At 40.0% G+C, this 22603-nt stretch overlaps 1 protein-coding gene across 1 annotated transcript in view; it reads right to left on the bottom strand.

Moving 5' to 3' along the window:
• Nucleotides 1-8842, bottom strand: part of OTC (ornithine carbamoyltransferase) — a 68805-nt gene extending 59963 nt beyond the window's left edge. The window contains exon 1 of the mRNA XM_010375440.1: nucleotides 8597-8842. Coding sequence (XP_010373742.1) covers nucleotides 8597-8673 — 77 coding nt within the window. The 5' untranslated portion in view covers nucleotides 8674-8842. The remainder of the gene's footprint in view (nucleotides 1-8596) is intronic.
• Nucleotides 8843-22603: the final 13761 nt, after the last annotated feature.

Below are 22603 nucleotides of genomic sequence, written 5' to 3'. Positions count from 1 at the left end.
CCCCACTCCCAACTCTGACAACTGGTATTGTCTGATGTTTTAAATTAGAATCTATGAGTTTGGCTATTTTTGATTATTATATAGGTAAAATCATATCGTATTTGTCCTTCCTGGCTTATTTCACTTAGCATAATGTCCTCCAAAGTTTTTTTGTTTTGTTTTGTTTTTTTTAATAACACAGGCAGTTTTTAATTTGTATGGTAGTGTGTGGGACTGTGAATAGCCATTAAATCTGAAACCATGCAAAGTAACCTTAATATTTAGCAGGAAAACTGTAATTGTTCTGTGACTTTTTAAAAATTGTCAGAACATTAAAAACTTTTATTGTCAGCTATAAATGTGTAGGGAAGTGAAAAATAGTAAAACTGATGCATTTTTTAGTACAATCCAATTTAAAACATTAGAAGCATTGAGAATTATAGTGTTTTATTTCCTTGTAAAACTCTATCAAGAGTAATTTGAACAGTGCTTGCTTTCTCATCATAGAACTTATGGTATAGAGCAAGCATCTTTTCTATGTTTTGATAAACTGTCATAATTCTTTCTAAGTTTGGATAAACTTTTAACATTTTCCTTTGCACTTTGAATGCTGTGTAAGATCTCTGAGAGTTCCTTTAATGTGAAGTGTTTTGCTGGTGTTACTTCCCCTGGGACATCTTCATCCTTTTTGTCACAACCACTTTCTGCAGTTATGTCAATAACTTTATCTTCACTAAGTTCCTCTGGCTGTGTATCTACAGTCTCTCAAACAGCAGCAGGGTAACAATCACATAATCAGCTGTTTCTTCCATAACTCGATTTATATTCAATTCAAATTTAACTTCCACTGCTATCACTTTTTTTTTTTTTTTTTTTTAACGGAGTCTCACTCTGTCGCCCAGGCTGGAGCGCAGTGGGGCAATCTCAGCTCACCACAACCTCTGTCTCCTGGGTTCAAGCGATTCTCCTGCCTAAGCCTCCCAAGCAGCTGGATTACAGACGTCTGCCACCACGCTCAGCTAGTTTTTGTATTTTTTAGTAGAGATGGGGTTTTGTCATGTTGACCAGGCTGGTCTTGAACTCCTGACCTCAGGTGATCCGCCCACCTCAGCTTCCCAAAGTCACTTTTTATTTCTCTGCTGCACTTTCATACTGCACTGTCATTATCCATTTTTGTAAAATGTCCATGGGTTTGTCACTGGGAGAAAAGGAGGCAGCACAGCTATACTCTTTGCTGTCTGTATGCAAACTGTATGACAGATGCACAGTGACCAATCACCAACAGACTTTAAAAGAAGTGATGTAATTGGTCACTGATCATGATGTGCTGTGTATGTGTTATTTACATGGTGATTTGTGGACTGAAGAGTTAGCAATGAAGTTTTTGCTTTATGAATTACTTATAATTAATATGCCATGTTGACTGAAATTTGAACTGTGTTCGTAGTGGCCTAGTGTTATTAACTAAATTGTGGTAATTGAAATTTGTTCACGTTGGAATCTTGCAAAGGAAGGGCTGCCTGTACTCCAAAAGTTTTCCCATCACAGGACTCTGATATACCATTCCCTCTGTCCAGAACACTCTCTCCCCAGTTCTCAAAGCTGGCTCCTTCTCATTCTCAGGCTGTAAGCTTAAATATCACCTCCTAAGAGATTCCTTTCCTGACTCTACTGTCTAAGTAGTCTTCACTTTACCTTCATTTTGTTTGTAATACTTATCACAATTTTAACATACATTTATGTGTTTATTTATTGCTTACTTTTACTCTTCTCACTGGATTACATATGATCCACAAATAGCAGAGACCTTTCCTGTTTTATTCACTAATATATACCCAGTGCTTAGTACAGTGCTTGGAACATAGTAAGCATTCAATAAATATTTCTTAAGGAAATGAATAAATGATAGTAGGTCTTCAGGGCAAAAGTAAATCTATTTGTATAAGAAAGAATTCAGGCCAGGCGTGGTGGCTCACACCTGTAATCCCAATTTGGGAGGCCGAGGCGGGCGAATCACTTGAGGTCAGGAGTTCTAGACCAGCCTGGCCAATATGGTGAAACCCCATCTCTACTAAAAATACAAAAATTAGCCGGACGTGGTGGCAGGTACCTGTAATCCCAGCTGCTCCTTGGGAGGCTGGGGCAGGAACCTGGGAGGCAGAGGTTGCAGTAAGCTGAGATCGCGCCATTGCACTCTAGCCTGGGCGACAAGAGCGAAACTCCATCTCAAAAAAAAAAAAAAAAAAAAAAAAAATAGAAAGAAAGAATTAATTCCTAGCAGATTTCTGGGATGAATATTGAAAGATTTGTCATGATGGATTTTCAACATCCTGACCAAGTTCTGATGATAAGAAAAGACATAGGCCAGGTGCAGAGGAGAGAAAACAGTGCACTTTGATTATTCACAATGTCAAAACTTAAAATGAACGCCTTTTAAAAACATCACTTCAGCCGGGCGTGGTGGCTCCTGCCTGTAATACCAGCACTTTGGGAGGCTGAGGCGGGTGGATCACCTGATGGCAGGAGTTTGAGACCAGCCTGACCAATATGATGAAACCCCGTCTCTACTAAAAGTATAAAAATTAGCCGGGCGTGGTGGCAGGGGCCTGTAACCCCAGCTACTCGGGAGGCTGAGGCGGGAGAATCACTTGAACTCGGGAGGCGAAGGTTGCGGTGAGCTGAGATCGCACCATTGCACTCCAACCTGGGCGACAGAGCAAGACTTCATCTCAAAAAAAAGAAAAAAAAAAATTCCACCACAGCTTAGTGAGGGGAGGTTATGCTGTTTATACCACTGAAAAATCATTAGAGTAGTCACCACTTTTCTCAATTCCATCCAGGAGATGGGGCAGGAAATGTTAGCTTGGGAAAAAGAGCTGTTTTTCATAGATATCAAAAACTAACCAGGACAATTTATCACTGGAAGGAAAGCAAATACAATGGTCCCAGTTTAAATTCCTATCCTGTTTACTCTCTCCTCATAGACCTCCCCTTGGCTCCAAAATGGAGTTGCCACACCTCTTTCCTAAGCTACATAAAAATTAGAAGAGTTCCACAATTGTACCACATTAAGACAGTTCTGACACAGGCCTCCATTTTTTTTTTTTTTCTGGTCTGTATCAAGCATTTTCTTGCTTTGAGTGAAAAAGCCAAGCTTGAAGTAGCCAGGTAAGACTGCTGGCATCAGTGGCTATTAAGTTCCCCTAGAGACCTCATTCTTCAATAGGAGGCAGCCTGCTCTGGTTCACAAGCACCAGAACCAGGGCCAAATGCATTATTCGAGTCTCCTGTAAAATGCTTGCTTTTCTTGTACCAAAGTATACAAGAAGTAAATCAGAGTAAACAAGAAATCTCCTTGATACACCAGACATAAACCACATTATTATTCTTCAGCCTGCACATAAGAGGGAGGATACAATGTTGTGGCAAACAATGAGAAGCACGTACAAATATTCCATCAAAACTGTCACTGCAGTCTGGTCAGAGCCAGAACCCTTGAAAAAGGCAATACTAGTTCCTTATATTCATTTTATTCCTTGAAAAATAATTACAGAGATTTTTTAACCCCAAATCACTGAATGCTAAGAAGCTAAGCCAAGGTAATAAGAGATCCTTCTATTAACTTTACCCAAATATCTTCCTAGCTACAAAATGGAAGAGTATTCGCTACTGGCAGAATGAAGCCTTTCACTGCTAGTGTCTGCATTTTCCAGCTCTGGTAAACTAGGGGGTGGGAGATACTTGGACGTATTCCCTGGTATAATTGTATTTTATTGGAAGAGAAAGTGCTTGATTTGAGTACAATGTGGTCAGTCAGAAACTGATTTTGCCAGAGTAGGAAAAAATTCGGTGTTAAATGATACTCTGATCCCCATGGACAATTTGAGATAAAGACTTTAACTTCTGGAGATGTAAGAAGGGGCCAATGGGCCTTATGGCTGAGATTATGTTTCTTTAACCTTGCATTAATGCAAGAGCTAAGGCATGTTTTCTTATGTATGCTTTTTTTTCTTTACTGAGATATTCTGACTGTACCTAAAAAAGGATATTAGGCAAAAGGGTAGATTGGCCAACTTGATCAATTTGAAGGGATCAAAGTAATACAAGCAGTGAAATGAAAAGAGCAGTGCCTTTAAATATTTGAATTGTAGTCCTAGTTCAGCCCAGACTTAGGAATAAACAATGGCCTCGGGAAGGTTATTTGCCATCTTGACCTTCAATTCTTCATCTGAAAATTTAAGAAAGTGAACGAAATCAGGGATTCTCTTTGTCTATGTCTTCCCCCACACTCATGAAGTTTATAAACTGGAGCCACGTGAATTTTCAGTGGCCTAATTTTAATTACATCCCTTTCTTTCCTTCTCAGAAAGGCATATTAGAAGGCATGCAAGAGAAAGGAGCTGTATTTTCACACACACAAAAAAACCTTGCAGTGATCCCACTGATGTGAAAAAAAACTCACCAATTATTTCCAAATTTATTCTTATTAACAATAACAATAATAATGTATTAATAAAAGTTTACTTGAAACCCTCCTCACCGTTGCCACATACCCATATGTGATATAAATTATTGATAGAGACAGGAGGCAACCAAGGGCCCCCGACCCCGCAGCCCCCAGCGAAACCCCACGTTCAAGCCTAAAACAACCTGTAGGCTGAAAAACAGAACTGCCTGTCCTGGATGAGACCCGCCCTTTCCCCTCACTCCCCCGACTGATTCTTTCTGAATAATGCCCACCTTCACACTGGGAGGACAGGGTGGGGCCTTGGGGAAGTTCACACTGCACCGTTTGGAGGTGGGAGGAGCCGGGCCTCTCCTGCTCCTGTGTGGTAACCTGGCATTCAGTCTGTGAGATGGGGGCCTATTAACAGGAACCCCTCTGGCTTTGCTGAGTTTTTTCCTTTTCACCCAATAAATTCCGCTCCCCCTCACCCTTCAAAGTGTCTGTGAGTCTAACCTTTCCTGGTCGTGTGGCAAGAACTCAGTTTTTTCTACAACATTATTATTGATCACTGAATGACTAGTCGTTTCTAAGATACCTTAGATCATTAATAGTCTAAAATTGTGAAACTTCTCCTTATCTGAAAATTCAAGAATTCAGATAAAGGCTAACTTTCTGCAGACCTACTATTAAAGGTCTGGAAACCTGAAACTGTCAAAAATCAGTGGCTTATTTTATCTAAGTTAAATTACTAAATTACTAAAAATAAACTAGGAAACAAATTCCACTGTTGGCCAAGGAAAACATCATGACCTCGTTCAACTTTTGGTCCCATCTCGTATATGATTTTCTGAAGTGAAGTGATTTTTTTTTTTTTTTTTTGAGACAGAGTCTTATTTTGTCACCCAGGCTGGAGTGCATTGGCGCGATCTCCGCTCACTGCAACCTCTGCCTCCCAGGTTCAAGCGATTCTTCTGTTTCAACTTCCTGAGTAGCTGGGACTACAGGTGCATGCCACCAGGCCCAGCTTTTGTGTGTGTGTGTGTGTGTGTGTGTGTGTATTTTTATTAGAGACAGGGTTTCGCCATGCTGGCCAAACTGGTCTCGAACTCCTGACCTCAGGTGATCCACCCACCTTGACCTCCCAAAGTGTGGGGATTACAGGCGTAAGCCACTGCGCCCAGCTGAAGTGATATTTTTAAAAGGCATTCGTTTTAAGTTTTGACATTGTGAATAATCAAAGTGCACTGTTTTCTCTCCTCTATGCGAGAACATGAATGTCTTATAATCACGTTGTCTGGATGTCCACGTGTGTATGGATGGGCATGTGTGAGAGACGGGGGAACATAATGAGTTATGTGAGCCCTTATAGAGGTCTGGAATGAAATACATGAGAACTCATCACCTCTGGCTCCAATCCATAACCTCCACAGAATTGGGTGGCTTAGCTTAATATTCTCTGAAGAAATTTCTATTTGTGAGATGAAATTGAACTGCACTTACAAATTAGTCTTTTCTGATAAAGAGATTTTTTTTTTTTTTTAGTGGTTTCTTAAAAAGCTCTAAATGGTTTCCCTAATAGGCAACAGATCACAGGACACTCTCTATTATCCAAACACAGCAAGGCTTTAGAGCCTTGTTTACGACATGGAAAGCCTGTGAATTGGGTGTTTTCAGCAGTCTTGGTTTCTGATCCTATCGATTTTGTTAAAAAAAATTTAACTGACTAAAAGTGATTGATCCAGGGGCTGTGTGGATGGTTTCAGCCTCATTTAAGCTATTGTTTTATCATGTCCATGGCGATATGACTGCTCACTTCAAAACTGCGATTCCTATTTTGTGGCACTATCAAACTCTAACCACATATTTCCTATTCCTCTGGAGTAGTAAACTCACGTGATATGTTACATAATAAGGGCCCTCCACCTTTCCCAAGAGATGTGGGAGAAAAAAATAACTTGAATCCCTGTGAAAGGCTGAAAATCAAAGTAAAAATACAGAACAGGCAGAGTTGACAGGGCGTTTTTTTCTGTTGTTGAGGGCTTTGTCAAAGGTTGTAGGTCTTGTTGGAGATGAGAAACTCTGAATTTATCTAGCTGACAGGTAGTGCAACTAACCAATACAGTAGGAAAGAAGAATACCTATGCCACGTGAGAATGCATGTGGAAACCATGTCAACATTATCTCATTTTTCAATAGAGATTCACGCTATTGAGTTTCTAACAACATGGGTGACTCGAGGCTTTCACACTTTCAAATAGAAAGTTTGGATTTGGGCTGATTTAGCCATACTTTTGTGCCAGCCCCCATGCACTGTGAGAAATAGCTCACCAGGATTTTCGGAAACGTAGTGCGGCTACTGGATATAGACAGTAGTGTATTAGTAAATACAAAAAAAAAAAAAAAAAAAAAAGTCCAGCTATTTTGAAGAGGTTTTACTTGCAAAATTTAATCCATAATAATTATTTTAAAAATCAATTATCACTATAATTGTCAAAGAACAGTATAAGTTTAAGTTCCAGGCTTTGGTTATTCATTCAGTTGGGTGTTTTCAACTCAGTGATGATTCCTTGTTAAAAACTATAGAATAAAATTTCATCATCTCTTTTATCTGATGTAACTCAGTGTAATGGAATACTAAAATAAATAATGAACATTGGTCTGTCACTTTTTAGGTTTCATATACATTATCTCACTGATTATCACTAGACTGTGAACTCATGTAGCTGGAGTGAAGTATGTTTTTACGTAATTTACCACTGTATCTCCAACTCCTTGATAGGGCATGGCACAAAGTAGATGTTCAATTAATATTTGTTGAATGAATGATTGAACTACCCTGTAATGTAGGTAGAACAGGTATTATCCTTTTTTCCATTTTATAGGTGAAACAACATTGCAGAAAAGTTTAGTGACTTGTTCAAGGCCATATAGCCAGCAAGGGTGGTGCTAGGCCTTGAACCTGGTTCTTTAGACTTTTCCCCAGGTTGTTATCTGATCTAACTCTGGCACTAATTGGTAAACTCCATAATCATTCTGGGCTTTTTTTTTTACCTTATACTTAAAACAAGAGAAGTGAAACAATTTCAATTGAATATTTGAGCTGTCTAAGAAATACAAATCACAATTCCTCCCAAAATAAAATAAGAGAGGGCATTATTTCATGGTTCTGAGGTCTCAAGTAGGTCTAATATTATGGACTTAATTTACAATATTATTTACAGTATCATTCTGACTTCTGAGAGCCTTATATTCACTAAAGAAGTAGTGCTAATGGTGGAGTCCAGAGAACCTAGAACTGTCAGCTGGTCCAGAGAAGGGATGCCCAGGGCCACTATCACAGGTCCACTTCCTAATAATAAAAGAAAACTTCAGACCAAAAGCTTCTTCCTTAAGGAAGTCAGGGAGGTTGCTTTAGGTTATAAAGAGGCTCTGAAGAAATTCTATTTCATTATTAACGTGAAACTGTTCTAGAAGCTTTCTGGTAGTGATGTCTCCACCTGATGGCCTTGTTTACCCAGCTAACTCATGTCCCCTGTTCCCTTCCCCTTTCCCTTCCCCACCGACACACCATGCCATCTTCAACCACATGCGCAATGGTTGTAAGCAGGATGTAAACTTTTATAATGAATTCATTGGAGACAGTCTGCTTTACACATGCCAGCAAGAATTTCAGGGATGGTTTTCAAACTTGCATTTTATTTAAAAATGTCATTATCCCCATCACATATAAAACTTCTTTGCAGCAGCTTTGTCAGTATTTATTAGTTGCTACTTGGAGTCTGTTTTTTCAAAGGAATGGATTAGTCTCAACACCTCAGAGTGATATATTGTTTTCTAGCAAGCCCAAATACAAGCTGAAGGCCCTGTGTAAATTACTTCCCCTAATTTCCTTCAGCCACTTGCTTGTTTAGAATGTACACAAAGGAAAGATGTCAAGAACGTTTAGTCTGTTATACCTTCCATGGGTGGCTTCCCCTACAGCACGCAGTGAAATCTGATTACAGAAGGACTGAGAAATGAAAGTTCCTCTGGAATTAGAGGCAGCTGTCTCAGATAAGAGTAAAGCAGAGTGTGGCACTACACTCTGCAGTAAAAGGCCTTACTGCAGAATATAATTTTATGCATCACCATGATTCCTAAATCAAACCCAAATCTCTGACCATCACTTACCGAAAATTTCGAACCACGAAGTTGTGACCATTTCTAAAAGCTGCATTGTTCAACAGGATCCTCAGATTAAACAGCATCTTCTTTTAATAGTGAAAAGGATGATTCTATGCTCTTGAAAACTCCACAGCAAGTTAGCCAGTGGGGGCCACCTAAAAACTAAGAAATGTGTTCAGTTGCAGTGAGGGGGCAAAGGTAATATCAGCCTTCAGCTTCCTTATCAGAGTCCCCTGGTTAGAGATACTGCAGGGCAGGGTGCAGGAGCATTTGAACTTTATGCCAAACTCCACCACTGTGTGTGTGTGTTTTTTTTTTTTTTTTTTTTTTTTTTGGAAGAAATCCTGACTCTTTCATTGCCTGGTCTCCTCATTTTTCATAATATATTTATACTGTCACATGCATGTACAAAATCCATTGACAAGTACTCATTGAACACATAATATATGCAAGGCACTACAGTATTGGCTGCTGTGAAGATGCATAGAAGTAACTCACTCAGAAAATGCAAACTGGCACTGCAAAAACACAGATGTAGATGTGACAGCCCTGAGTAGTACTCTTCCCATTTATTTCACTTTTCTATCTCTAATTGCCAGTCTTTCTACAAAAACAAATAGAAGTGCCCTGGAAGCTATTTTGGGGGTACAAGAAGATAGAGAAGGTATAGTAAAAAATATCTCAGTCCTGGAGCTCCCTTTGTGCCTTGCACATAAGTCTTCAATAAAGAAATAATTGCTGGCCAGGCGTGGTGGCTCATGCCTATAATCCCAACACTTTGGGAGGCTGAGGCGGACGGATCACTTGAGCCCAGGAGTTTGAGACCAGCCTGGCCAACATAGTGAATCCCCGTCTCCACTAAAAATACAAAAATTAGCTAGGCGTGGTGGTGCACACCTGTAATCCCAGCTATTTGGGAGGCTGAGGCATGAGAGTTGCTTGAACCCGGAAGACAGAGGTTGCAGTGAGCCCAGATTGCACCACTGTACTCCAGCCTGGGTGACAGAGTGAGACTCTGTCTCAAAAAAAGACAGAAAGAAAAAGAAAAGAAATAGTTGCCTATTGATTCTAACAGGAGCCCACAGTCAGTACAAGTGGTAAGTGGGGATACCATATACTCCTCCCCTAGCAGCCTATTCAGATCACTAGGGGGCCATCTGCAACTTCACATTTATTCATTCATTTATCCTCAGTTATAAATCAGATGATTCAAAGTCAGTTCTGTATCAGATACCAGGCTACACTGAAGTTTCAGAGAGGAAAGATGACATCACCTTTGCAGAGTTCACAGTTCAGTAAAGGTAGTCTGATTTATAAACAAATATCCATAATACAAGCCTGTAGGAGAGGTCCAGACAACATTGTCCAGCTTCATCGAAGTGGGAACCCTCTAAGGTAGGAAGGGTAGGAGGAAGGAGAGGAGGGGTAGGGGTAGGGCTGCCTCTTCTGGTCAATTTATATGACTTTAGCAAACCCAAGTAAATATTTGCCAGAAGTTTGTGGGATACCAAAAAGTGTTATTTAAAAACCAACTATGGCCACCTCAGGAGCCGAGATGTTTGTGATGTCATAATTAATACTAGTAGACAAATAAATATTGACACCATTTCCTTCTACTTACAGAGAATGATGTGAGATGAAGTGAGGGGAAAGACTGACATTTCCAAACCTCTACCAAATCTTCCGTTCTGGAAAGGATATTCCAGGCAGAAGCAACTGCTTGCAAAGGCACAGAGGTGAGAAGGGAGAGAGTGACTTTGCAAACATAATAAAGCATCTCTGAAGAGGCAAACAAGGCCAGTTATTGAATAGATTTCAGAGAGCAAAAGTGCTCCACATAATAGGGGAGTGAAATAGAATGTTTGCATGGAGCCTGAGGGAGATGAGGCCAAACCACAGGCTAATATAAAGCCCATAGCTTGACCCCGTATCTTCACTGAACTGTGCTAGTCATACACACAACTCCTATTGGTAATGCTTGGGGAGAAATCAAGAAGTGTCTGCAGTTCCATGCTAGAGAGTAAAGGCAGCATTTTGAGATGCCAAAGCAATTCACAAACCCTCCTAGTGCTACGGATGCAGGAGCTCAAAGCCTGAGGGAACTAAGAAAAGGTTAAGACACCAATAACTCCCAGAGAAATTGGAAAAGGGGAGCTGCACCACAAGTGGGATGAAGTTAAAAGCGATTTCACTGAATCTCAAAAGGCAGGACATCTCAATGGACTTGCTGAGGGGTAGATTTCAACTACCCATCTTCTGCTGATTGTGTCATATGTGGAGTCTGTGTTACTTTACAGGTTTTAATGTTCATCCTCCGAATTCATCCAGGGGCTCTTGTTGACCCCATGATTCCTCTAATTCAATTTTTACTTTCTTGTTTGGCTACCTATCTAGTTCTCTTTGTTCACCTAGACTTTCATTCATCCAGTTTTCTCTGCCACCATCAACAATTGTGCAGCCATCATAAGCCAATCCTCTGTGCTGTGTGGGTTCTGAGAGACAGAGTGATAAAACAGGAATGATGAGTTCCTTCCAATATTCACCATTTGGAATGACTCCAGAATACAATTTCTGTCTCTGCTCTCTGACCCCAAACATCTTAACCAGGGGGAGGGGCTTTTTACCTGTTCCCTTGCTTCAAGCCACAGGAGACCTCCAGCTTGACTTGACCGTCATCCAACTTGTATCATCAGGGGGTGGGGATTAGATGGGATTCCTGAAAAAGGTGGCATTGATTTTTGATGAATTGCAAGAATCAGAAAATAGTCGGCCGGGCGCGGTGGCTCAAGCCTGTAATCCCAGCACTTTGGGAGGCCGAGACGGGCGGATCACGAGGTCAGGAGATCGAGACCATCCTGGCTAACACGGTGAAACCCCGTCTCTACTAAAAACTACAAAAAACTAGCCGGGCGACGTGGCGGCGCCTGTAGTCCCAGCTACCCAGGAGGCTGAGACAGGAGAATGGCGTGAACCCGGGAGGCGGAGCTTGCAGTGAGCTGAGATCCGGCCACAGCACTCCAGCCTGGGTGACAGAGCGAGACTCCGTCTCAAAAAAAAAAAAAAAAAGAATCAGAAAATAGTCAAAACTGGAGGGAGCTACAAAAGATATTGTAGCAAAAAAAGGAACCTGTGAGTAGACCCAAAGGAAGGAACAAAGAGAGTGTGTAGGGTAACAACAAATGATACATAACTGGAAAAATACATTCCATCATTGGCCATTGAAATGAAGCCCCACCACCACCAAGCATGCTATGAAAACAAAAAACCATGAGTGTCTGTATCTTGTTTATATTCCCTTGGCATTGGGTCTTCCCCTACACACCTGCTGCTTCTTAATGCAAATACCCACTGCTGTTTTCTTGAGGATAAACTTCTCATATTCCTCACTCTTCGTGTGGGTGGCTTAGTCCATTTTGTGTTGCTGTAACAAAATACCACAGACTGGGTAATTTATAAAGAAAAGTTGATTTGGCTTACAGTTCTGGAGCTGGGAAGTCCAACAGAATGGTTCTGGCATCTGCAGAGGGCCTTTGTGCATTGCCGTCCCGTGGCAGAAGGTAGAAGGGCAAGAGAGGGTGAGAGTGACAGACAGAGAGGATTGAACTTGCTTTTATAACAACCTATTCTCTCGATAACAAACCCACTCCTGTGATAACCACATTAATCTATTCATGAGGACAGAGCCTTCATGTTCTAAACATCTCTTAACAGTCCCACCTCTTACTACCATCACAATGCCACGTAAATTTCAACATAAGCTTTTCAGGTGACATTCAAACCATAGCAGTGGCAACTATGAAGCATATTCTACATGCTCCCCAAAAGGTCCCCAGTGGAATTGAACCTCAATTGCCCACAGTAATAACCTGCTCATCAATCTACCCTGTATTAGCCACCTTCCCTTCCCTGTCTCATTTCCCTCACTACCCTACTAGTGCTTACTGGGACTACCTCCCAAATCAACTACTTGAACCCAAATCCCTTTCTTGGTGTCTGCTTCTATGGAAACTCAACTTTTGCCCAGATCTACCTTCTCAACAGTTTTGCAACACAGCTTCTTGTTCTTTTCCCCTTGGCCTTCCTATCTTTGAGTTGGTACCTAGGCTTTCTGTGTCAACAAGTTGGTCCCCAATACCATATTGCACCCTCACTCTCAAGTTTAGTCCCAGTTAGCCTGTAAACAGTGGTATGCTGGTAAATGTTTAACAACTAGCTCTTCAAACAAACAAAAAAATAAGCTCTGAATTGTAGCAGTCTGACTTGTAAGGTGTAAATATTCCCACCACAGCCAATTTCAAGCTACTAATGTGACATCACTGAACACAGAGTTGAAGAGAGAGGTATAAAAATAGTTCTTGTAAGCTACTGTGAGCTGGCTCCTGTATACCACTGCCTAGTACTCCCATCCAGAAAGGAGGATTGTCTCAAGGTTTGGAACGAAATATTGAAGCCAGATTGCTGAGGGCCTTGAAAGCCAGATTATAGAGTTGAGAATTTAATCTGTAGTCAAAGGAAGATTATTAAAGTTTTGGAGCTGAGGCAGACAAGAAGACATATGTCATTATTTGCATTGGGTTTTGAAACCATTAACCTGGGGCCATTGTGTAAGAAGTACAGTATGAAGAAAATAGAGGCAAAGAGACAAAGAGGTTATTGTGTGACAAATATAAGGCCTGGACACATATTAGAGCTGTGGAAATAGAAAACAGGAGATGGATGCAAGAGAGATTTAGAAATTAGAATTTGCCCATCAGGAAAATTGATTGGATGTTGAGAGAAGGGAGATGAAGAAGCTAATCAGATGCTAGGATTTCACATTTATCCTATTACTGAGAATAAAATTCCAAATAGCCAAATGTTGCTATTGGGGATATAAAGAATGTTAGTTCTCTGACATTTTGAGCTTTTAAGTATCTGTATAAACTTGAAATATTTCTTTGAAATTGCCAGTGTGCTTCCCTAGTGAAATCCAAGCACTGAAGAGGGAATCAATGTGATATAAAGGAAAGAATGATGGGAATGATGTTTGAAGATCAAATGTGACCTCTGGCTCAGTCACTCGCTCATGGTGAATTTGGCTAAGTCATTCAGTACCCTCAGAGTCCTCACCTGTCCTACTAAATAAAATGAGTTATTATAGCACTGTGGGAATTTTAACATGCTAATCAAACATGAGGTATAGTGTCTAAGAGCCAGGGCGTAGATAGTTATTGTCAAAAAAATACTACAAATGTGAGATCCATACAAAAAAGACAGATGGCGATTATTGCAGTGCGAAGTTTTGATTTGTTTCAGAGTGTTACTAGTTACATAATTTTTATAGCTGGTTGCCTAGAATCTTTAAGATCCTAAGAAGCCACAGCATTTGCATGCAGTACACACTAGTTAAGTCTTCGAGTTCTGTGGGATTGTTGCTGGTGAGCTATTTTCCACTGGATATGGACAAAGAAGCTTGTATCCTTGTCTGAGACCAGTAGCCACCCTATGACAATGAGGGGAGGTAGCCTTAGAAGGAAGCTGTGGTTGACTGAGTGGAAGAAGGAGGGAGTCTTAGTCATTTAGGACATCACTGAGTTGCAAAATTAACCAGCCTCATGAGCCTCCCTACCACTTGCCACTTCATTATGTGAAATAGCAAATGTCCTTATAGAAGGACAATCCCTCTGAATTGGGGTTTTCGTTACTTGCAATCAAATCCATGCTAACTAATACACAATTTGGCTTAGGTATTTGAAGTTTTGTTTCTCATGTAACAACAGAAAAAAATAATGTTTTAGAAGTGGATTCTAGTTCAGAACCTATTTATTGGTTGAATAACCTTGGGGAAGTCAGTTTCCTTATCTGGAAATGGAAACCAATACTCTCTTACAATTTTTCTTTTGTTAAATGAATGTACTTGATATGTTTTGTTATTTAAAAAATGCTTACATTAGTATATAATAAACTTAATGTTTTTTAGCCTAGAGTGCTATGAGTTGTAATACATGTGTAGATTTGTATAACCACCACCACAATCAGAATACAGAATGGTTGTATCACTCCAGAAAACTCCCTTTTAAATTCCTTTGTAATCACATCCTCTTCTTTTCCAATCCCTGGTATACTCCTCCTGTCTCCCTTATAGTTTTGCCTTTTCCAGAATGTGACGTAATCGGAACCGTAAACTATGTAGTATTTTTGGACTTGCTCCTTAGCATAATGTCTTTGAGATTTACCCATGTTGTTGTATCACTAATAAGTTCCATTTTACTGTTGAGTAGTATTCCATTGTATCAATACATCATAGTTTATTTATCCATTCCCTCATTAAAGGACAATTGAGTTGTTTCCTGCTTGAGGAGTTTGTAAATAGAACAACTACAAACATTTGCATATAGGTTTTTGTGTGAATGTTCTATTTATTTAGGGTAACTAGGAGTAGAATAGCTGTATGTCTGGTAGTCATATGTTTAACTGTTGAAGAAACTGTCACGTGGTTTTGCAGAGTCAGTAGAGCATTTTGCAATCTCAGCAGTAATGCATGAGAGGTCCGTTTGTTCCACAACCTTTCCAGCACTTGGTATTGCAAATATTTTTCACTGTCACCCTAACAGTTATGTAGTACAAATTGTGGTTTTAATTCTCATTTCCCTAAAGGCTAATGATGTTGAGCATCTTTTCATGTCCTATTTGTCATCCATTTATCTTTCTTGGTAAAATATCTGTTAAATATTTTGCCTACCTGTTTTTTCTTTTATAGATAGAGTCTTACTATGTCACCCATGCTAGAATGCAATTGAAACCACCTTTGAAAATTATGACTGAGATAGTGAAAGAGATCTAACTTAACCGAGTCCATCTTGCTTCTAACCTCCAAGCTGTCCTTGTTCATTCCTGGGCAGAGGCTGAACTAACTTTGAGAGGAACTTAGTTCATAGTTCATAGCTTAAACAAAGACGATAACAGTCCTTTCCCAAAGCAGACCGCCTTCCTGCCTGGGGACTAGATTGCCTTTGTAGTAGAAATTATGGTTTAGGGTCGGTCACGGTGGCTCATGCCTGTAATCCCAGCACTTTGGGAGGCCAAGGTGGGCAGATCGCTTAAGGTCAGGAGTTCGAGACCAGCCTGGCCAACATGGTGAAACACTGTCTCTATTAAAAATGCAAAAATTAGCCAGATGTTGTGGCACACACCTGTAATCCCAGCTACTCGGGAAGCTGAGGCAGGAGAATCACTGGAACCCAGGAGGTGGAGGTTGCAGTGAGCTGAGTTTGCACCACTGCACTCCAGCCTGAGTGACAGAAAAAGACTGCGCCTCCAAAAAAAAAAAAAAATTATGGTTTAGGAGTCATGCAGCTGGAGGCTACAAGATTCTGACCCTCCCTAAACTGCTCCTAAAATCAGTGCTTGGGGTATCAGTGCTGCACTTGATGGATCAGCTGGCACCACCAGGTCGATAAACTGGCTCATCTGATCTGATGGCTCTCGTTAGTCCTACAAAGGAAGTCTAGTCCCCAGGCAGGAAGGAGGTTGCTTTGGGAAAGGGGTGTTACCGTCTTTGTTTAAATCAAAAACTATAAAGTAAGTTTCTCCCAAAATTAGTTCAGCCTATGCTCAGGAAGGAACAAGGACAGTTTGAAGGTTAGAAGCCAGATGGATCAGTCAAGTTAGATCTCTTTCACTGTCTGTCATAATTTTGCAAAGACGGTTTCACAATGGTGTGATCATAGATCACTGTAACCTTGACCTCCTGGGCTCAAGCGATCCTCCAACCTCAGCCTCCCAAATAGCTAGGAGTATAGGTGTGTGCCACCACACCAAACTAAATTTTTTGGTGGGTGTAAGTCTCACTATGTTGCCCAGGCTTGTCTCACATTCCTGGTCTTGAACAATCCTCCAGCCTTAGACTCCCAAAACACTGGGATTACAAGTGTGAGCCACTGAGACTGCCTGACCCCCATTCTTCTTCTCCTTCTTCTTTTTTTTTTTTTTACTTGAATTGTTTGTTTTCTTAATGTTTAGTTTTGAATGTTCTACGTATATATTCCGGATACAACACTTTTATTGGATATGTAACTTGCAAATCATTTTCCCAGTCTGTTGCTTGTCTTCTCAGCCTCCTGACTATGTTTTTCACAAAGCAAAATTTTCAAATTTTGATCAAGTTCAATTTACTATTTGTTTCCTTTCTCCGGATCATGCTGTTGAACTCCTTGCATAACCCAGGGTAACAAAGATTCTCTCCCTATGTCTTCTGAAAGTGTTGTAGCCTTATATTTTCCATTCAGATCTATGATCCATTATGAGTTTTGTCTAAGGCTTGAGGTTGAGATTGAGGTTTTTGTTTTCCACATATGGATGCCCAATTTCTCTTTTCTTAAGAGTCCTCTATGTCCCAGGTCATATCTAATGTGCTGAAGGACCTAAAAATCTTCATGTGTTAATATTCTAATATTCCCAGAATGTTTTAGAAGCTGTAAAGCTCTGCTCTGTTGTGAAACTGTATTGTTTTGTGGCTTGGACTTGTGTGGAAAATGGCAATAAGAAATAAATTAGAGGCTGGGCGCGGTGGCTCAAGCCTGTAATCCCAGCACTTTGGGAGGCCGAGACGGGCGGATCACGAGGTCAGGAGATCGAGACCATCCTGGCTAACATGGTGAAACCCCGTCTCTACTAAAAATAGAAAAAAACTAGCCGGGCGACCTGGCGCGCGCCTGTAGTCCCAGCTACTCCGGAGGCTGAGGCAGGAGAATGGTGTGAACCCGGGAGGCGGAGCTTGCAGTGAGCTGAGATCCGGCCACTGCACTCCAGCCTGGGCCGCAGACTCCGCCTCAAAAAAAAAAAAAAAAAAAAAAAAAAAAAAAAGAAATAAATTAGAATTATTATAGTAAAGGAAATCATCTATCAGCTGGCTCCTTTTTTTCTCTCCACGTGCATATATATATATAAATCAGGAGCTCTTTTGCTGAGAGAATCTGAGAATTACTTTATTTTCCATTTTTTATGTGGTTTTTTTTTTTTTTTTTTTTTTTTTTTTTTGAGACAGAGTCTCACTCTGTCACCCAGGCTGGAGGGCAGTGGCACAACCTCAGCTCACGGCAACCTCCGCCTCCTGGGTTCAAGCGATCTGAGAGTTACTTTCTAATTAACAGATGGTAATGGTAATGGTAGTTTGTCTAAAAGTACTGATTCAAGGGTGTTTTCTTGCTATATCACCACTAGGTATTTATTCAAACAGGCAGGCCCTAGGGGAAATTGTGAAATCAGTGAAGATTATCTCACCCCCTCTCCATCCCTTTTCCTGCCATACTCTTTCAATTGAGGCATTTGAAGAAGGTAGACAGGGTCCCTCATAAAGACTAAAATTCTGAACAGAGTGTGAAATGCCAATCATCAAATTCAAGTATAATCTCGCTTCTCTCTTGTCATATAGACTACATTTCCATTGAAATCATTCTTCTGTTAATCATTTGCCCTGGAAGTTATTGATTTTAAGCAGAATCCAGAATTTTTCGAGCTTAGATATGGGCAAAAATCTCAAGTTTCTATACCTGGTTCTTCTTATTTTGTGATCTGGTAAATTTCTGCATAGAAGACAAGATTAGGAAAAGCACAAGACAATTTATGAGGTAAGAAAGGGGTAAACAAATATGGTTAATGACCCAACCTTGTGTCAGAGGCAGTTGAAATGCAAAGGGCGAGGATGCCCTTTTATCTCTTCAAGTTCCCACACAGAATCCTAAAGCTATCTCTTCTCCCATAGGCTGATTCCAATTCCTCCCCATTGGAAGTTCAGAGGTCAAACTGCATAAAGGAGATTTGTTAGCAGACTGAAAGCTATCAGGCACTGAGCAAACAGGGAAATCACAGAGGTTCAAAGTTCACCAGTGTCTCAACAATCAGCCCTAATGCTCCCTGTGACTACCAGACACTCCCAGGGCCTGAGTGATGGGGACCCCATGAGATCACTTTCATTGCTTTCTACTACCAGGGCTTCATCCAGGAACACTGTCTCAGTAATAATTTTCATGGCAATATTCTCCCCTTGAACCCAGGAGACATGTCTTGGATGGCTTCAAAAGTCACTGCTTGGTGAATGCCTTCTCGGCCCATTTCTAGTTTTTGGTGAAACTTGAAACCATCTTTGTAGTTGGTGCCTCTCTCCAGACCCTACTTGGGAAGTGCTCTTGACCTGCTCTTGATTGCTTTATTGGGCTATATCTACTAAGCAGGGGCTCTGCCCTCATCTTAAGCTAACGATTAAACACAGCCTTCTTCTCTCAAGGCTGCTCCACTGGTAACAACTCTGTGGCCTGTAAAGATGGAACCTATTTAGGGTCTGGAAGATAGACCATGGGAATCTTGTCTTCAAGATTCAAGAGAAACAAGCCCTTTTCATGGGGCTTTGTTGAATATTTGGAGCCTGGGTCATGGGTGCTACATATTCACCATTATTGATTTATTCCTCCAGAATTTTTCAACTGGAGTTCACCATTTCTTTCAGGGAACTAAGGAGTTCATGGATTTCCAGGTCACCTTCATTGTTATGCAATGTATTGCCATTAAGAAGTAAGCAAATCACCTGGCATGCAGTACTAGCAGCTCCTACTCATAGCTTTGTTGTGAGGATTAAATGTAATAACGGATATAGAGTACTGTAGTACAGTACCCAGCTCAGTGTTCAATAAATGTTAGCTTTGTTAACTGCTACCATTGGCACATGTGGTGAGAGGCGCCATCCCTGGCTTAGTTCTTGGCTTATTCTAACCACTTTCCTAGAAATAAAAGTGTTGAGGTGTCCGTCTTTCTTTCATCCCCCCAACCCCACCCCGGAGCTGTATTAAAAGTGAAATTCAGGCTGGGCATGGTGGCTCACACCTGTAATCCCAGCACTTTGAGGCAGGCAGATCACTGGGTCAGGAGTTCGAGACCAGCCTGACCAACATGGTGAAACCCTGGCTCTACTAGAAATACAAAAATTAGCCAGGTGTGGTGGTGGATGCCTATAATCCCCGCTACGCATTGAGAGGCTGAGGCAGGAGAATTGCTTGAACTCGGGAGGTGGAGGTTGCAGTAAGCTGAGATAGCGCCACTGCTCTCCAGCCTAGGTAACAGAGCAAGACACCATCTCCAAAAAAAAAAAAAAAAAGTGAAATTTAAGAAAATAATAAATTTAAATAAAATAAAGAATAAAAAGGCAAAAAACAACAAACAAAAAAAAATCACACTCTTGTCCTCTAAACTAGTGGAAAACAAAAAAGAAACAGTGTTTCTCACTGAAGACCTATGATGTGTTTTCTTATTTCTTCTTTTCCCTTCTTGCCTAAATAATGTGAAAGCCAGCATCTTTGTTCTCCCTCAGTACAACTGTCTAACATTACAAGTTTCTAATCTGTTATTGTCCTTCTGTGACCCTGTTATGCTAACCAACCTATCCCATTTAAGATGAAAATAAGATAAAACAATAAATGATTGCTAAGTATTTCAAAAATACAAAAGACTCTATAAATGCCAAGAGTGATTATTGCGTTCCGGTGTAATGAAGATGTATAATAAAAATGGATCATAAAATCCCTTCACTACCTTTTTGCCAGTTAAAATGTACAATTACAGTCTGTTTATTCAAAGCAACAGGGTACCTGGAAACAGCTCAGTCATTTTCTGAAGTAGTTTCCCCCAATCACTTGAACACAGAACGACTCTAGAGACATCAGTGATACATTTTTCGAAATCCATATGAAAATAACACATCAAGATCATCTTCAGTTTCTAATAATGTCACTGAATCCTCCCCACCCCCATACTCTTTTTCTCCAATGCGTATGTTGTTCACATATCATCTTCTGTATGTATTGGTTAGTTTATATTACTACCAGCTATTTTTTCTTATATGCCATGCATCATGGCAATAGGACAATAGACAGAAAGAATAAATAATCCAGATAATTTTGGGTTAGGAAGGGAGCAAAACAATAGGAACAACTTCACAGACATAACATTGAGTGAAAAAACTAGATATAAAAAATAAAGCGTGTTTTTCATTTACAGAAAATTCAGAAACTGGCCGGGCGTGGTGGTTCACACCTGTAGTCCTAGCACTTTGGGAGGCCGAGACGGGTGGATCACTTGAGGTCAGGAGTTCATAACCTGCCTGGTCAACATGGTAAAAACCCCATCTCTACTAAAAATACAAACAATTAGTGGGGCATGGTGGCAGGCGCCTGTAATCCCAGCTACTCAAAAGGCTGATGCAGGAAAATTGCTTGAACCCAGGAGGCAGAGGTTGCAGTGAATCGAGATCGTGTCACTGCACTCCAGCTTGGGCGACAGAGGAAGACGCTGTCTCATAAAAGAAAAAAAATTCAGAAACTGACAAAACCAATCTATGGTGTTAAGAGGATACAAGAGTGGTTAGATTTATGATGGAATGTTAATTAAGAGGGCACAAAGGAAGCCTTACTTTTACTTTAAAGAACCATATTATCTGCATATTATAACTTTGATTCTTCTTATTAGTTTCATAACGTTTTACATATGTTGTTCTACAAAAAAAATTAAATACTATGGGGAGAAATAAGCATTTTTGCCTTCTACCTAATTTTTAAAAGAATATCCTGGTTTATAATTTATCTTGTATAAAAAGAAACATGCATGATTTTGTTTGCAAAAAGCAAATAAAAAAAACAAGGAAGGGTGCAAAGTGTGAATGTATTATTTAGTTTAGAAGAAACTATTTGATCAATTTAAAGTTAAAGCTATTTGCTAATATTCCCATTATAATTTCAAGTGGAAAAACATTTTGAATCTGCCAGATGTAATTGCCATTCCTGGAAGCCCACTTATTTATTTGGGTCTGGGGAAGTTTTTGGACTTTAGTAGAATTCTACAAGTAATTAAGATGTGTGGAGGGACGCAAAAAATGGAGTTTTCATTGGAGGGTCTGAACGTATTCTCCACCTAGGATTCAGGGTTATTTTCAACCAAATTCATATAATAGTGTTTCACAATTTTGAAATTTACCAGAATTTTCAACACATTCTGTGCTATTTTCTTCTTTTTCATCCCAACACTGCCTTTTGATTTGACAAGGTGATGTTGGCACCTGACGCTATTCCTTAACTTTATTAAGTGAGTATAATTAAAAGTTATTTGCGTTCAATTATTCGCTTATCTGCTTCTTTGATCGTGCTTTCTCTTTTCATCGATACCAATTTTGGCTTCATTTAATCAAACTGGTGAAATAATTAGATAGATAAGAATTTTAAAGTAAAACTGATGCATCAACCTTGATAAGACCCTAAGGTCTCCTGGAATATCAACTTCCTATATCACCATTCTCCCTAAGGTTCACCTTGATTTTTATATGCATTTTAACTTTTGTGGACTGGGGTGGAGTGGTTACTGAGGGGTCCATTAAAATAAACATAAAACGTTAAAGGGTAAGTAAAGTAAAAATGCTTTAATATCAACTATTATAGGGGAATTCCATAAATATGTAGAATCTTACATATGTAAAAGTTTCGTATTCAACAAGAAACTGGGTCAAAATGATCATTTAATACTACCCATTAGTAGAAGGAGGGAGAGAAGCAAAAATAAATAAATAAATAAATAAATAAATAAATAACTATTGGGTACTAGGCTTAGTACCTAGGTAATGAAATAATTTGTACAACGAACCCCTGTGATAAGAGTTTATCCATATAACAAACCTGAACATGTACCTCCGAACCTAAAATAAACGTTTAAAAAAAGCTACCACTTGATAAAGGGAATGATCTTGGACTATGTATGCATTTATTAAACTCCTCATGTAAGCATAGTACCTTCCTTACTAGATTTGTGAGAGGTCTAAGATGATAGAGCATTAGACATAGATGGATTAGATATAGATGGACCCTGAATATCTTAGTTTAACTCTCTGCTCCAGAGGACCAGAAAGGTACAGTGATTTCCTTAAGATTAGGTAAAGGAGGGAGAAAGAGAAAGAAAGCAAGTGTTGAAGTGAGAAATAGAAAACAACTTCTGGACTCC

This window comes from Rhinopithecus roxellana, chromosome 7, assembly GCF_007565055.1.
Source record: "Rhinopithecus roxellana isolate Shanxi Qingling chromosome 7, ASM756505v1, whole genome shotgun sequence".
NCBI classification, from domain to species: Eukaryota; Metazoa; Chordata; class Mammalia; order Primates; family Cercopithecidae; genus Rhinopithecus; species Rhinopithecus roxellana.
The sequence above is the reverse complement of the archived record's forward strand: the minus strand, read 5'-3'. Positions and strand labels throughout refer to the sequence as shown.